A 17,017-nucleotide genomic window follows, 5' to 3' on the forward strand; every position below is an offset into this window, starting at 1 on the left:
TAGGTCAAAGTTCTTTTACACAGTAAACACGGAAGTCCGCCGGGCAAACGGCGGCAATAGTCCGCCGATCGAGCGGACCGCGAACAGCCGAAATTCGCTGCGAAACGACCGCCGGGCGAACCGTTTGGCCATCACTAGTCACTGGTATGGTTACTAAATATTTTGGTGTACTTTCCATGTACCTACAGCTAAACAGTACTCTCGCTGCCTTTTATCCCTCTTTTTCTCTTTGCCTCTACTCACCCGGAGCACCATTAGGACAAGTTAGAGGCAGGATAGATTAGCAGGGAGCATATTGTTTAAAGTGAATAAGCTGACACATAAACGTTCTCACAAACTAAATAATATAAACTTTTTTTTTCCAAAGAAATGTAGCAGAATACATTTGAGCATACACTTATGAAGAAAGATTATTTATTTGATATGTTTTATAACAGCATGTAAGAGAAACAGTTTTCTTTTCAACATTTTCAGTCTTTTTTATATATTAAAAGTGAAAAAAGCACAGTGGTGATTAAATACCACTAAGAGAAAGAAAGAAAGAGAAAAGATATATAATGAATTTTGGGTACAGTGTTATGTGATCGAGTAATTGTCAGTCAACCTATCACAGAACTGACTACTGAAATAAAAAACAAGAGTGTAATATGCTGGTATTGATGTGGTTAACATTTTCCCACTCTTACAAAATGTACAGGATACCCTCTCTCACATGTTACACATATAACATTATTTTCCTCTTTGGAGTTATACGGACAGGGGGGGGTTACATCTGATCTACGAATGCAATTAATGAGCTGGAACCTTGTGCTACTTGTAATATCACTATGGCCTGGCACCCCGCTACAGATGGCCCGCACGGTGGCTGTGGGTGAAGCGATGAAAGTGTTCAGTTTCTTGCAGTCACCTCGTATGATGAATAAACTCTTGTTCATGACGTGACCACAGTCGATGCTCGGTGTGTCTACAATGTGCTTCTCCTGAAAAGTTTTCCAGGTCTGACACGAGGACAGATGGGAGAGACCCAGGACAATCCCAAATACCAAGAGAAGAGATTTTGCACACATTCTGGCCAATGTTCCTGAAAAGAAAAATATAATAAAAATGTATCACTGTTAAAAAACACCCCAAGCCACTTTAACTTCTCTTTCATTATTGACTTCCAACGCATTTGGCCAGAATGGTGATACATTTCAAAGTCTCCAAATTTTCACCAAAATTCCAGGGAAATGTAAATTCTTAATTTTGTGCATCCCTAAATTATATTAAAATTAGATATTTATGGATAAACAGCTATGGAGGCCACATAGATTAGTCATTAGAGTTATTCTGCCCAACATATATACTACGGCTGAGTGGCCCGGCTGCACGAAATCACGTACCTGTAAGTGATTTCATTCACGAGGTCTGGGGACGTGCGTGTCCCGCCGGCAACCTACTCCTGCTGTGATTGGTGTGCCGGGAACCCACTGATCGTTTTTAGAGAGGCAGAATGGCGGTCTACCTATGTAAACAAGGCAGATCTCTGTTCTGTGAGAGGGAAAGAGACAGATCTTGTGTTTCTGCTAAGCCAGTCAAAGCACCCCCACAGTTAGAAAGCAGCTCCTAGGGACACACTTAACCCCTTGATCGCCCCGATGTTAACCCCTTCCCTGTTAGTGTCATAAGCACAATGACAGTGTATATTTTTTAGCACTGATTGTTGCATTGGTGTCACTGATCCTCAAAAGTCTTAAGCAGACATCATCTGGACCCCAAACGCGTCGGGACTTCACTGCAGCCTGAGATTTTATTGAAAAAGCGCTTATGTTCTTTGTACACGTGAGTTTGATAATTTTTAATTAAATTACTTGAAACGAAAAACGGAGTTACACTATTGTGGTCCCTGCTTCCTTCCTTTATATCTATCCCATTACCTATGATGATTTATGTGGATGGAGACATACTGGAGAGGAAATAGCCACACTTGAAAGTCTTCCAGAAAAGGACAACACCGAAAAAGCCTATGTATATCTACAAGCATATATGATCCTCCAAATATAATTTTGAGTAGGATCCATTAAATCTGGTAAGCCCCCATTTCATGTGGTGGAGGGTTCACGCGGTGATTGTGCGATCATTCCTTGGAGAAGGTGTAGGACTGTTTACACTTCATCGTATCATACACAGAAAATTTGGAGAACTTTTCACTTGTTTTCACGTTGTTTTCCTATTTTTGATATATATATATATTTTTTTATATATTTGTTTGGACATCCAGCTTTGTTTATCATATACAGCAAAGAGTGTTTAAATGTATTTATTTGTTTGCACAGTTTAATGTATGCACTGATTACATTGGTCACATTGTAATGTGGTAAAAACAAATAAGCGCTACACTGTTTTCCACAAAATTTATTATGCCACATTTGTACACCTAGATGTTGTGTTAGCTGCTGTTTGTATACCGTCTACACATTTGAATAGCGCAGTGTTTTTGGTTCTTTTAGCAAAAACATGTAGCAGAAATGAATTTTTTTTTTTCGCCATTTTTATGCTTATAATGCAAGAAATAAAAACTGCAGAGGTAATCAAATACCACCAAAAGAAAGGTTTATTTGTGGAAAAAAAGGAAATTCATTTTATTTGGGTATGGCATTGCATGACCGCGCAATTGTCAGTTAAAGTAACGCAGTGCTGTATCGCAAAAAACTGTCTGGTCATTAAGGGGGCAAATCCTTTCAGGGCTGAAGTGGTTAATGTAAATCTTGCATAGTGGTTTTCTCTAAATTTATGTGGTTGTAGAAAAAATGAGAAGTGGAAAACAATTTTGTCCGTTTTTTTTTTAAACTCCGACCAGAAAGCTGCAGAACCGGGAGCTATGTACACTGAAAAAAAAAAAAAAAAACAGCCCAACTAATTAACTTTAACATTATTCATGGACTCCACCAGACTTGTCATATTATTTGACTGTGATATAGTAGTAAATTGCTGTAAATCCAGTATATTAGTACAACAACTTTACTGGCGCTGGATATACTGGTAATGGCCAACTGCAGCCCAAATAGATTTTTTTTACTTTCAGTAGATCATATCTCTCCCATGAAATAAAATCAATGTTAATAGATTCTAGAAGGAGCTAGAACCATGCTAGAAATCCAGAACATGAATTGTAAAAGTTCATTAAACAGTCAGCGCAAAAGTCCCACACATCATATAACTGCAAATAGCTGTGTTCCAATCGTGCAACAAAGATGATGTGATTATCCCACTCTACACACAAACACAATTTTTCACAGCACGATATTATTAAAGTTTTATTACTGTATATGGTAGAACATAAGCAGAACAAGCAATTCATCATTTAAGGTATGGACCTTAACATCAATACAGTCTATTGTGGTGTGTCAGAGGCATATCTAGAACCTTTAGAGTCCCTGTGCAAGAAACCATGAATGTCCCCCCTGACCGCTTGTTTTCTTCCGATCCCAGGGGCCCCCATCACTGATCCCGGGGCCCTTAACTCCCATCACAGCACCCTTTTTTACAGTCTTGCAGTGGGGCCCTTTCACATGTTCTGCAACGGGGCCCCTCACTCCTGCTGTCTTGAATAGGGTTGCCACCCTTTTCGTCAAGCCAAACCCAAACATTTCGAATTATGGATTTAAACTCAAGAGTCCGCCCCACATCGGAGTCCACAAAGTTCCCCTTTACATTTGAAACCACAGAGTCTTCCGCTACCTCTGCAGTGAGAAATGAGCAATCAAACACAGCTGATCGCTCAGTTCTCCCCTCATCATGCCCTCCATGTCTCCTTCCTTGTTGGGTGCCAAGCAAGGGTCACATGAGAGGCCTTGAAAGGCCTTGAGAGGCCTACCCTAAGGTGGGTTCTTCTGGGTTACTCTAGGCACCTTGTACAGGGTCATGTGACTACACATTGGGAATATTCAACTTTAAGGTGGGCCTCTACTCTAAGAGATGAACATACATCTGAACCTGTTGCAGGGCCCCCCCCGTTCACACAACAACTATAACAACTCTCTGTACCACTGTCTACTGCACCTCTTATATAACACAGGACCAGTGGGCCAGATCCAGATAAGAACCCCCCCCCAGAAACCAAAGAACAAAAGGTGTTAACTTCTACCCTCCTGGCCGGGACAGAGCTGTGTGAAGTTGGCACCCCATGTTTGTAAAACCTGAATAAAAACATACCATTCGTTTGTGCCGCGTTTGTGCTGATTTGTGCCGCAAAAATTAGCGTTTGTGCCGGTTCGGTTTCTGAGATATTAAACATTCAATTTAATGCAAGCCCCGCCCACTTTGCACCCCACGTTGCTGAATTTGAAAAACAAACGTGCCATTTGTTTGTGCCACGTTTGTGCTGGTTTGTGCTGCAAAAATAAACGTTTGTGCCGCTTTGGTTGCGGAGATATTGTACGTTATAGTTGCTGAAACCCCGCCCACTTTGCACCCCACGTTACCGAATTTGAAAAACAAACGCGCCATTCGTTTGTGCCACGTTTGTGCTGGTTTGTGCTGCAAAAATAAACATTTGTGCCGCTTTGGTTGCAGAGATATTGTGCGTTATATGTTGTGAAACCCCGCCCACTTTACACCCCACGTTACCGAATTTGAAAAACAAACGCGCCATTCGTTTGTGCCGCGTTTGTGCTGGTTTGTGCTGTAAAAATAAACGTTTGTGCCGCTTTGGTTGCGGAGATATTGTGTGTTATATGTTGTGAAACCCCGCCCACTTTACACCCCACGTTACCGAATTTGAAAAACAAACGCGCCATTCGTTTGTGCCGCGTTTGTGCTGGTTTGTGCTGCAAAAATAAACGTTTGTGCCGCTTTGGTTGCGGAGATATTGTGTGTTATATGTTGTGAAACCCCGCCCACTTTACACTCCACGTTACCGAATTTGAAAAACAAACGCGCCATTCGTTTGTGCCGCGTTTGTGCTGGTTTGTGCTGCAAAAATAAACGTTTGTGCCGCTTTGGTTGCAGAGATATTGTGCGTTATATGTTGTGAAACCCCGCCCACTTCGCACCCCACGTTACTAAATTTGAAAAACAAACGCGCCTTTTCGTTTGTGCCGCGTTTGTGCTGGTTTGTGCTGCAAAAATAAACGTTTGTGCCGCTTTGGTTGCGGAGATATTGTGTGTTATATGTTGTGAAACCCCGCCAACTTTGCACCACACGTTACCGAATTTGAAAAACAAACGCGCCATTCGTTTGTGCCGCGTTTGTGCTGGTTTGTGCTGCAAAAATAAACATTTGTGCCGCTTTGGTTGCAGAGATATTGTGCGTTATATGTTGTGAAACCCCGCCCACTTTACACCCCACGTTACCGAATTTGAAAAACAAACGCGCCATTCGTTTGTGCCGCGTTTGTGCTGGTTTGTGCTGTAAAAATAAACGTTTGTGCCGCTTTGGTTGCGGAGATATTGTGTGTTATATGTTGTGAAACCCCGCCCACTTTACACCCCACGTTACCGAATTTGAAAAACAAAAGCGCCATTCATTTGTGCCGCGTTTGTGCTGGTTTGTGCTGCAAAAATAAACGTGTGTGTCGCTTTGGTTGCGGAGATATTGTGTGTTATATGTTGTGAAACCCCGCCCACTTTACACCCCACGTTACCGAATTTGAAAAACAAACGCGCCATTCGTTTGTGTCGCGTTTGTGCTGGTTTGTGCTGCAAAAATAAACGTTTGTGCAGCTTTGGTTGCGGAGATATTGTGTGTTATATGTTGTGAAACCCCGCCCACTTTACACTCCACGTTACCGAATTTGAAAAACAAACGCGCCATTCGTTTGTGCTGGTTTGTGCTGCAAAAATAAACGTTTGTGCCGCTTTGGTTGCAGAGATATTGTGCGTTATATGTTGTGAAACCCCGCCCACTTCACACCCCACGTTACTAAATTTGAAAAACAAACGCGCCATTCGTTTGTGCCGCGTTTGTGCTGGTTTGTGCTGCAAAAATAAACGTTTGTGCCGCTTTGGTTGCGGAGATATTGTGTGTTATATGTTGTGAAACCCCGCCAACTTTACACCCCACGTTACCGAATTTGAAAAACAAACGTGCCATTCGTTTGTGCCGCGTTTGTGCTGCAAAAATAAACATTTGTGCCGCTTTGGTTGCGGAGATATTGTGTGTTATATGTTGTGAAACCCCGCCCACTTTACACTCCACGTTACCGAATTTGAAAAACAAACGCGCCATTCGTTTGTGCTGGTTTGTGCTGCAAAAATAAACGTTTGTGCCGCTTTGGTTGCAGAGATATTGTGCGTTATATGTTGTGAAACCCCGCCCACTTCACACCCCACGTTACTAAATTTGAAAAACAAACGCGCCATTCGTTTGTGCCGCGTTTGTGCTGGTTTGTGCTGCAAAAATAAACGTTTGTGCAGCTTTGGTTGCGGAGATATTGTGTGTTATATGTTGTGAAACCCCGCCCACTTTACACTCCACGTTACCGAATTTGAAAAACAAACGCGCCATTCGTTTGTGCTGGTTTGTGCTGCAAAAATAAACGTTTGTGCCGCTTTGGTTGCAGAGATATTGTGCGTTATATGTTGTGAAACCCCGCCCACTTCACACCCCACGTTACTAAATTTGAAAAACAAACGCGCCATTCGTTTGTGCCGCGTTTGTGCTGGTTTGTGCTGCAAAAATAAACGTTTGTGCCGCTTTGGTTGCGGAGATATTGTGTGTTATATGTTGTGAAACCCCGCCAACTTTACACCCCACGTTACCGAATTTGAAAAACAAACGTGCCATTCGTTTGTGCCGCGTTTGTGCTGCAAAAATAAACATTTGTGCCGCTTTGGTTGCGGAGATATTGTGTGTTATATGTTGTGAAACCCCGCCCACTTTACACCCCACGTTACCGAATTTGAAAAACAAAAGCGCCATTCGTTTGTGCCACGTTTGTGCTGGTTTGTGCTGCAAAAATAAAGTTTGTGCCGCTTTGGTTGCGGAGATATTGTGTGTTATATGTTTTGAAACGCCGCCCACTTTACACTCCATGTTACCGAATTTGAAAAACAAACGCCCCATTCGTTTGTGCCGCGTTTGTGCTGGTTTGTGCTGCAAAAATAAACGTTTGTGCCGCTTTGGTTGCGGAGATATTGTGTGTTATATGTTGTGAAACCCCGCCCACTTTACACCCCACGTTACCGAATTTGAAAAACAAACGCGCCATTCGTTTGTGCCGCGTTTGTGCTGGTTTGTGCTGTAAAAATAAACGTTTGTGCCGCTTTGGTTGCGGAGATATTGTGTGTTATATGTTGTGAAACCCCGCCCACTTTACACCCCACGTTACCGAATTTGAAAAACAAACGCGCCATTCGTTTGTGCCGCGTTTGTGCTGGTTTGTGCTGTAAAAATAAACGTTTGTGCCGCTTTGGTTGCGGAGATATTGTGTGTTATATGTTGTGAAACCCCGCCCACTTTACACCCCACGTTACCGAATTTGAAAAACAAACGCGCCATTCGTTTGTGCCGCGTTTGTGCTGGCTTGTGCTGCAAAAATAAACATTTGTGCTGCTTTGGTTGCGGAGATATTGTGTGTTATATGTTGTGAAACCACACTGACTTTACACCTTGTTACTACATCTTACATACAGAACTTACAGAACCTATACTCAGCTTGGGTTTCCTTAATGTAAAGCTCCTCCCACTGTGCCGAGCACTGCACTTCATACTGTACCCTGGAAAAGGCAGCATTGGAGCTCGAACAACTTTTTGCTTGATGGTTTCATTCTAGCTCAGGGAATCCAGGGTAAATTAATTTTTAACATCTTTAATTTTACTTATTATTAATAATTATGCAATGTATTCAATTGCAGTGAAAATAATACATTTGGAATAGGTGATCGTGTGTTTGCTGTGTGTATACAAACAATTTTTTTTGCAATACTAGCACATCAATCTAATATAGTGGTCAGGTGGCAACACTAGTTGTGTTAATAACTGATGTCCCTATGTACTGTATACATCCTTTGTTCAGGGGTAGCCAGAATGTAAAATCATTGTAGTAACATACAGAAATGCTTTAAACTAGGGATGAGCCGAACACCCCCCAGTTCGGTTCGCATCAGAACTTTCGAACGGACCGCAAATTCGAACGAACGTTAGAACCCCATTGAAGTCTATGGGACTCAAACGTTTGAAATAAAAAGTGCTCATTTTAATGGCTAATATGCAAGATACTGTCCTAAAAAGGGTTTGGGGACCTGGCTCCTGCCCCAGGGGACATGGGTCAATGCCTAAAATGTTTTTAAAAATGGCCGTTTTGGCGGGAGCACTGATTTTAATGACGATTAAAGTGAAAAAAAAAGTGAAATATTCGTTTAAATATGGTGCCTGGGGGGTGTCTGTAGTATGCCTGTGAAGTGCCACGTGTTTCCCGTGTTTAGAACAGTCCCTGCACAAAATGACATTAAACGGAAATAACATCATTTAAAACTGCTTGCGGTTTTAATGTTATATCTGGTTCCGGCAATATGGATGAAAATCATTGCGAAAAATGGCATGGGTAGCCCCCTCCGCCCATTACCAGCCCCTTTGGATCTTGTACGGATATTAAGGGGAACCACGTACCCATATTACAAAAAGGAAAGACGTGGGGACACCAGGCCCTATATACTCAGAACAGCAGTATACAGGTGATGCAAACAAGACAGGGACTGTGTAGGTTTGTTGTGTTAAGTAGAATCTGTTTGTAATTTTCAACTGGTACATTTTTAAAGTGTAGCTCCAGTCAAAAAATCTATTTTTAAGCTTTTTGGAAAACATAGGGAAGGGTTATCACCCCTGTATAATTTGTTTTGTCGTCCATCTTTTTTCATCTCACTTGCTGTTGTCTCCTTCCGTTTGCAAGTAGCAGATGTTTGTAAGTTTGATGTTTGAAAGTAGGGGCCTGCCCTATATGCTCTGCAGAAATGGCGGAACAAGGTGTTGGTGTTGTCACAACATTGTAAGCCCTCAAAGTGACTCTTGGTGGGCGCTGGAGCGCCCTGCTGTGAACGATTATATCAAGAATTGTAATTACATGCCATTGTTGAACAGTGGTAGAAAAATTGACCTTTGGTGGTTGTGGTGCTGGTGCCACAACACTATAAGTCCTCACAGTTACTCTGGGTGGGCACAGGAACGGGCCCTCCTGTGAACTATTATATCAAGAATTGTAATTACATGCCCCTGTTAAACAGGGGCTGAAAAATTAGGCCTTAGGCACTGGTGCTGGTGCCACGACACTGCAACCTCTCCCATGTACTCTAGTTGTGGTGCAGGAATGAGCCCTGCTGCAAAGCATTGCATCAAAAATTGTAATTAAACGCCCCTGTTAAACAGGGGCTGTAAAATTGGGCTGGTGGCATCACCCAGAACCAAAAATGTTCTTCCAACATATCAGCGGAGGAGGAAGAGGATAGACAATCAACATAACAGGACAGTCACTCAGCATCAGCATAGGTAGTCTTGAAGGGATGTGATATTTCAAAAAAAATTATTCGGTTACATCAGCTTCAGGTGCTTGGTAGCTGTGGGTGATCCAAGACTGATTCATCTTGATGAAGGTCAGTCGATCAACTGAGTCGGTGGACAGGCGCACCCTGTGATCGGTAACAAAGCGATCCATCCTCAAGACCCAGTAAGCCAGAGGATTTTCGGTGGGAAAGGTGTCCAAGTCTGACCTTGCCCCTAGGTATTCCTGCACCATGTAAATCAGACGCTGGCGATGGTTGCTGGAACCGATCATACCTTGGGGCTGCGGACTAAAAAATTGTCTGAACGCATCGGTCAGACGGCCACCTTCTCCACCGCTCCTTCTGACCGATGCCTCAGCAACACGTTGTCCAGGACCAGGAGTTTGTAACCTCCCAGTCTCTGGGAACGCGTTGCACAGACCTTTCTGCAAGGCCTCCCGGAGATGTCTCATCCTCTGCTCCCTCTGCGACGGCAAGATAAGGTCGGCAACCCTACCCTTGTACCGTGGATCAAGGAGAGTGGCCAGCCAGTAATGGTCCCTCTCCTTGATCCGAAGAATACGAGGATCCTTCCGCAGGCTTTGCAAGATCAGGGAGGCCATGCAGCATAGGGTAGCTGAGGCATTCGGTCCGGAGTCCTCTGGGTCACTAATGACAACATGATCTGCAGCTACCTCCTCCCAGCCACATACAAGTCCACGGGTTTCTTGGGACTGTAAATCATCCCTACAAGACTGCTGCTGCTGCTGATGCTGAGTGCCAGCATCCACCTCCATGCTGACACAATCATCCTCCTCCTCCTCCTCCTCATCCTCTTCCTGTGTGATGGGTGGCACAGCAGGAACACTGTCCTGATAAAGGGGGCCTTGAGAGGCAAGGAAGTCCTCCTCTTCCTGCCTCTGTTCTGCCTCAAGTGCCCTGTCCATTATTCCATGCAGCGTATGCTCCAAGAGGTGGACAAGAGGTACAGTGTCACTGATGCATGCACTGTCACGGCTCACCATCCTTGTGGCCTCCTAAAACGGTGACAGGACAGTGCATGCATCCCTTATCATGCCCCACTGGCGTGGTGAGAAAAAACCGAGCTCCCCTGACCCTGTCCTGGTGCCATAGTCGCACAGATACTCATTGATGGCCCTCTGCTGCGTGTGCAGCCACTGCAGCATGGCCAACATTGAGTTCCACCTGGTGGGCATGTCACATATAAGTCGGTTCTTGGGCAGGTTCAACTCCTTTTGGAGCTCAGCCAGCCGAGCACAGGCATTAAATGATCGGCGGAAATGCACACAGACTTTCCTGGCCTGCTTCAGGACATCCTGTAAGCCCGGGTACCTGCCCAAGAACCGCTGCACCACCAGGTTAAGGACGTGAGCCACACAGGGCACATGTGTCAGTTGTCTTTGTCGGAGGGCGGAGAGCAGGTTGGTGCCATTGTCGAAAACCACCATTCCTGGCTTAAGCTGGTGTGGCGTCAACCACCTCTCGGCCTGCCCCTGCAGAGCTCACAAAACATCTGCCCCAGTGTGGCTCCTGTCCCCCAAACTAACCAGCGCAAGCACGGCATGGCATCGTATTGCCTGCGTACTTGCGTAGCCCCTGGAACGTCTACGGAGCACCGCTGGTTCTGAGGACAGAGCACTGGAAGAGGCCATGGAGGAAGAAGAAGAGGAGGGGGTGGAGGAGAGAGGTGTGTCACAACCAGTAGTAGCATTTTGGAGGCGTGGTGGCGGAACAACCTCCAACACTACTGCACCTTGTCCTGCATCCTTCCCAGCTGCCAGAAGAGTGACCCAATGGGCCGTGAAAGACAGGTAACGTCCCTGTCCATGCCTGCTGGACCATGAGTCAGCGGTAATATGCACCTTACCGCTGACCGCCTTGTCTAGCGAGGCAAGGACATTGCCTTCCACATGCCGGTAGAGAGCCTGAATCGCCTTCCGTGAGAAAAAGTGGCGTTTGGGGACCTGCCACTGAGGGACCGCACATTGTACAAACTCACGGAAGGTGGCAGAGTCTACCAACTGAAAAGGCAGCAGTTGAAGTGCTAGCAATTTAGCCAAGCTAGCATTCAACCGCTGGGCATGTGGATGGCTGGGAGTGAACTTCTTTCGACGGTCCAGCAGCTGGGGCAGGGACATTTGCCTGCTATAATCGGACGTGGGTGTACTGCTAGCAGAGTGCCCGGAAGCACTTGGCTGTGACACACCTAATTCTACACCTTCATTCCTCTCAGAGCAGGTTTCAGAGAGGACTGAAGGTCTAGTGGGGTTGGAGATGCCAGCTGATGAGGAGCAAGGAGAGGTCCGCTTTGTTCTTTGGTGTGGGTCTTTGAGGTACGCTTGCCAACGAGCTGCATGGCAGGTCAACATATGTCTCTTCAAGCATATGGTGCCCAAGCGGCTGATGTTTTGGCCACGCGAGATACGCTTGAGACATATGTTGCAAATAGCAGCAGTGTGATCTGATGCACTCGTCTCAAAAAAGGCCCACACCAAAGAACTTTTAGAATAACGCGCAGAGGCAGCGCCCTGCACAGGCGGAGCTCTGCGGTGTAATTCAGTCGGTGTGCTGCCCCTAAGCTGGCCCCCGGAGGGCATCCTGCCTCGTTGGACATGTGCCTCCTCCTCCTCCCTCCTATCAGGCACCCACGTGGAGTCAGTGCCCTCATCATCCCCTCCCTCTTCATCGCTGGAGCAAACCTGGCAGTATGCTGCAGCTTGTGGAACATGACTGCCAGATTGCTGTCCTTCTTGAGCATCCCCTCTCTCTGCGCTCACGCTACTGCCTTCCTCTAGCTGAGTATCATCATCAGAGCCTACAAAACACTGGGCATCCTCCTGGAGCATGTACCCAACACTGTGCTCAAAGAGTTCAGGAGACTCCTCAGGGGGACGTGGTGGGTCAAGGGAAGGAGTCACTGATGATGACATTGAGAGGCGGGAAGACGATGGGTTGGCAGCTTCTTTGCTAGTACCCTGAGCCTGGGTGAGAGAGGATGAGGAGGATGAAGAGGGCTTGGTCATCCACTCTACCAAGTCTTCGGCATGTTGCGGCTTAACATGTCCAGCTGCCGAAAAGAAGGACAAGTGTGTCCCATGGCCACGTGCTGATGATGACGATGTCTCTAGACACAGAGCCTGCTTGCCCTCTTTTATCGGCTCGTGTCTGTCTGCCTCTCCTTGTTGGCCTTCCAGACATGGTAATGGCCTGAAGAGAGATGGGAAAACCAGCATTCGGCATTCGGGTAGTGTATATTGTGCTGGAGGCACACACAACTTCCACTAACTCCTACAGATGGCTCAGTTAGAGAAGAGCTATGTAGGTGGATATAACGGTGTATACTGCGTTCAGGGCACGCAGACAGCACGCACAATCTCCTACAACTGACTGCAAGTTTTATTTAAAAAGAGCAAGATAGCTAGCTATATAGGTGGATATAACCGTGTATACTGCGGTCAGGGCACGCAGACAGCACGCACAATCTCCTACAACTGACTGCAAGCTCTATTAAAAAAAGAGAAATATAGCTAGCTATATAGGTGGATATAATGGTGTATACTGCGGGCACGCAGACAACAACCACTACAGAAGAGCAAGAACGAAAAATCGGCCGATAATAAAAGGTGTATACTGTGTTGAAGGTACACAGAACACCCACTAACTCCTACAGACGCCAATACACTACACAAGGCCACCGCGCTGGCGGCCTTATATAGTGTGGGGCGTGTACTACACAGCCTGAGCTATGATTGGCCACAGGCATCCTGCCTGTGGCCAATCATGGCTCTCCTTGCTGTCGGCGCTGTGATTGGCCAAGCATGCGGGGTCACAGTGCATGCTTGGCCAATCATGAGCCAGCAATGCACTGCGGTGGCGCAGTGCATTGTGGGCCGTGAGCGCCACACGAATTTGGCGCGAACAGCCCATAACATTTGGTATTCGCCGAACGGACGAACAGCCAATGTTCGAGTTGAATGTATGTTCGACTCGAACACGAAGCTCATCCCTAGTGAACAGTGTAGTGGACAGTATAGTGTAGTGATCAGTGTAGTGGTCAGTATAGTGTAGCGGACAGTATAGTGGTCAGTGTAGTGGACAGTATAGTAGTCAGTATAGTGGACAGTGTAGTGGTCAGTGTAATGTAGGACAGTATAGTATAGTGGTCAGTGTAGTGGACAGTGTAGTGCAGTGGACAGTATAGTGGTCAGTGTAGTGTAGTGGTCAGTATAGTACAGTGGTCAGTATAGTATAGTGGTCAGTGTAGTTCTCAGTGTAGTGGACAGTATAGTATAGTGGTCAGTGTAGTGTGTAATGGTCAGTAAAGGAATTAATCAAGTAGGTTAGTGTAGTGGTCAGTATAGGAATCAGGTAGGTCACTGCTATTGTATTTGAAGGGACTCGGGGAATGCTAAAAGTCTGCAGGTTAGGGGGTGCAAATTACTTGCCTTGACCCGGGTGCTGACAACCCATGCTACTCCACTGCCGCCCAGTAGATGGCTCACTGCGGGTCGATCAACCAGGGACAGTGTGGAGACAGACGACTGACCAGCTGAGATCCGGAAACTGGGTAGGTAGCAGGTGGATAGCAGCACGTAACAGACCGATAAGCAGCTACCATGGTGAGGGCACAAATCAGCTTTAACACGGAAATTCAGGCTCACTTAGCATATTCGCTCGGGGGGAATGCCTAGGAGGTCACAGCATCACGCTGCTGCTTGGCGCCATGTAGTAACTCCGCCCCTCCATCATCTGCACTTCTTTCTGATGAATATGTGCAGCTGGAAATATCCCCTACTTTGAGACATATGAAGGGTGGTACAGAGGATTCACTTGGAGGAACAAATCAAATATCTGCACTGTATCTCCCACCTGCAAGCTTAGTTCTTCATTTTTTTTGCTTGAAAGTTGTAGATGGCCACTCCGAACCTCTCTCTCCTGCTGGAGTGCTGTTTTTCTTGGTTAACGTCTGGTTTAAACTTATGTTAAAAGAGAACTATGTCCCAACCTTTTTTTGGCCTTAGTTCTCTTTTTGTTCACAAGGTGACATATAGTATGTTCTCCTGTGACAAAAAAACTCATGTGCATGTGGCGGGCCATTGCCCACTATATGTTGCCAGTGCAGATCAATGCTGCAACCGGTACAGATCCTGACAATACTGTCGAGATCCACCCTGCCGCCTGATTGACAACTGCTCTGGCTCACTAGAGCCAGAGCCATCTGTGCCCGCCCCCTCCCTGTCTGTTCTTCCATTCAGCACTAGAGAATCGGAAAGGGGGGGACACCTGTGGGGGTGGCAAAACTATGCATATGAAGTAAAACATGTATAATATCCACCAAATCTGCACAAACCATTAACAAATAAATCTAGTTGTATGTATGATTTAATAACGAGGTGCTAAGTTGTTGTGGTTTGACAATATATACTGCTCAATATCTCTGCAACTATACCAGCAAAAACCCGGCAGAAGCAAATGGTGTGTTTGTTTTTAAGATTCAGCAATGTGGGGTGGAAAGTGGGCGGGGTTTCAGCAACTATAACGCACAATATCTCCGCAACCAAAGCAGCACAAACGTTTATTTTTGCAGCACAAACCAGCACAAACGCGGAACAAACGAATCGCGTGTTTTTTTTGAAATTCGGTAACATGGGGTACAAAGTGGGCGGGGTTTCACAACATATAACACACAATATCTCCGCAACCAAAGCGGCACAAACATTTATTTGTGCAGCACAAACCAGCACAAACGCGGCACAAACGAATGGCGCGTTTGTTTTTCAAATTCGGTAACGTGGGGTGTAAAGTGGGCGGGGTTTCGCAACATATAACACACAATATCTCCGCAACCAAAGCGGCACAAACGTTTATTTTTGCAGCACAAACCAGCACAAACACGGCACAAACGAATGGCGCTTTTGTTTTTCAAATTCGGTAACGTGGGGTGTAAAGTGGGCGGGGTTTCACAACATATAACACACAATATCTCCGCAACCAAAGCTGCACAAACGTTTATTTTTGCAGCACAAACCAGCACAAACGCAGCACAAACGAATGGCGCATTTGTTTTTCAAATTCGGTAACATGGGGTGTAAAGTGGGCGGGGTTTCACAACATATAACACACAATATCTCCGCAACCAAAGCGGCACAAACGTTTATTTTTGCAGCACAAACACGGCACAAACGAATGGCTCGTTTGTTTTTCAAATTCGGCAACATGGGGTGTAAAGTGGGCGGGGTTTCACAACATATAACGCACAATATCTCCGCAACCAAAGCGGCACAAACGTTTATTTTTGCAGCACAAACCAGCACAAACGCGGCACAAACGAATGGCGCATTTGTTTTTCAAATTTGGTAACATGGGGTGTAAAGTGGGCGGGGTTTCACAACATATAACGCACAATATCTCCGCAACCAAAGCGGCACAAACGTTTATTTTTGCAGCACAAACCAGCACAAACGCGGCACAAACGAATGGCGCGTTTGTTTTTCAAATTCAGTAACGTGGGGTGTAAAGTGGGCGGGGTTTCACAACATATAACACACAATATCTCCGCAACCAAAGCGGCACAAACGTTTATTTTTGCAGCACAAACCAGCACAAACGCGGCACAAACGAATGGCGCATTTGTTTTTCAAATTTGGTAACGTAGGGTGTAAAGTGGGCGGGGTTTCACAACATATAACGCACAATATCTCCGCAACCAAAGCGGCACAAACGTTTATTTTTGCAGCACAAACCAGCACAAACGCGGCACAAACGAATGGCGCGTTTGTTTTTCAAATTCAGTAACGTGGGGTGTAAAGTGGGCGGGGTTTCACAACATATAACACACAATATCTCCGCAACCAAAGCGGCACAAACGTTTATTTTTGCAGCACAAACCAGCACAAACGTGGCACAAACGAATGGCTCGTTTTTTTTTCAAATTCGGTAACGTGGGGTGTAAAGTGGGCGGGGTTTCACAACATATAACGCACAATATCTCCGCAACCAAAGTGGCACAAACGTTTATTTTTGCAGCACAAACCAGCACAAACACGGCACAAATGAATGGCGCATTTGTTTTTCAAATTCGGTAACGTGGGGTGTAAAGTGGGCGGGGTTTCACAACATATAACGCACAATATCTCCGCAACCAAAGCGGCACAAACGTTTATTTTTGCAGCACAAACCAGCACAAACGCGGCACAAACGAATGGCACGTTTGTTTTTCAAATTCAGTAACGTGGGGTGCAAAGTGGGTGGGGTTTCACAACATATAACGCACAATATCTCTGCAACCAAAGCGGCACAAACGTTTATTTTTGCAGCACAAACCAGCACAAACGCGGCACAAACGAATGGCGCGTTTGTTTTTCAAATTCGGTAACGTGGGGTGCAAAGTGGGCGGGGTTTCAGCAACTATAACACACAATATCTCCGCAACCAAAGTGGCACAAACGTTTATTTTTGCAGCACAAACCAGCACAAACGTGGCACAAACGAATGGCGCGTTTGTTTTTCAAATTCTGTAACGTGGGGTGCAAAGTGGGCG

The 17,017-nt window shown here is 45.6% G+C and overlaps 1 protein-coding gene across 2 annotated transcripts in view; it reads right to left on the reverse strand.

The window, feature by feature from the left end:
* Positions 1-397: 397 nt before the first annotated feature.
* The window catches only part of LOC143938994 (uncharacterized), a 68,186-nt gene continuing 51,566 nt past the window's right edge, over positions 398-17,017 (reverse strand). For both annotated transcript variants that reach the window (XR_013263758.1, XM_077460937.1), the window contains one exon: positions 398-1,081. Coding sequence is in view for 1 of the 2 variants with exons in the window: in XM_077460937.1 (XP_077317063.1) it covers positions 904-1,081 (178 nt within the window). In the remaining variant the exon portion in view is untranslated. The remainder of the gene's footprint in view (positions 1,082-17,017) is intronic.

This window comes from Lithobates pipiens, unplaced genomic scaffold (assembly GCF_037356315.1).
Source record: "Lithobates pipiens isolate NorthernLeopardFrog02 unplaced genomic scaffold, aLitPip1_a1.2 Scaffold_1, whole genome shotgun sequence".
In the NCBI taxonomy this organism is placed as follows: Eukaryota; Metazoa; Chordata; class Amphibia; order Anura; family Ranidae; genus Lithobates; species Lithobates pipiens.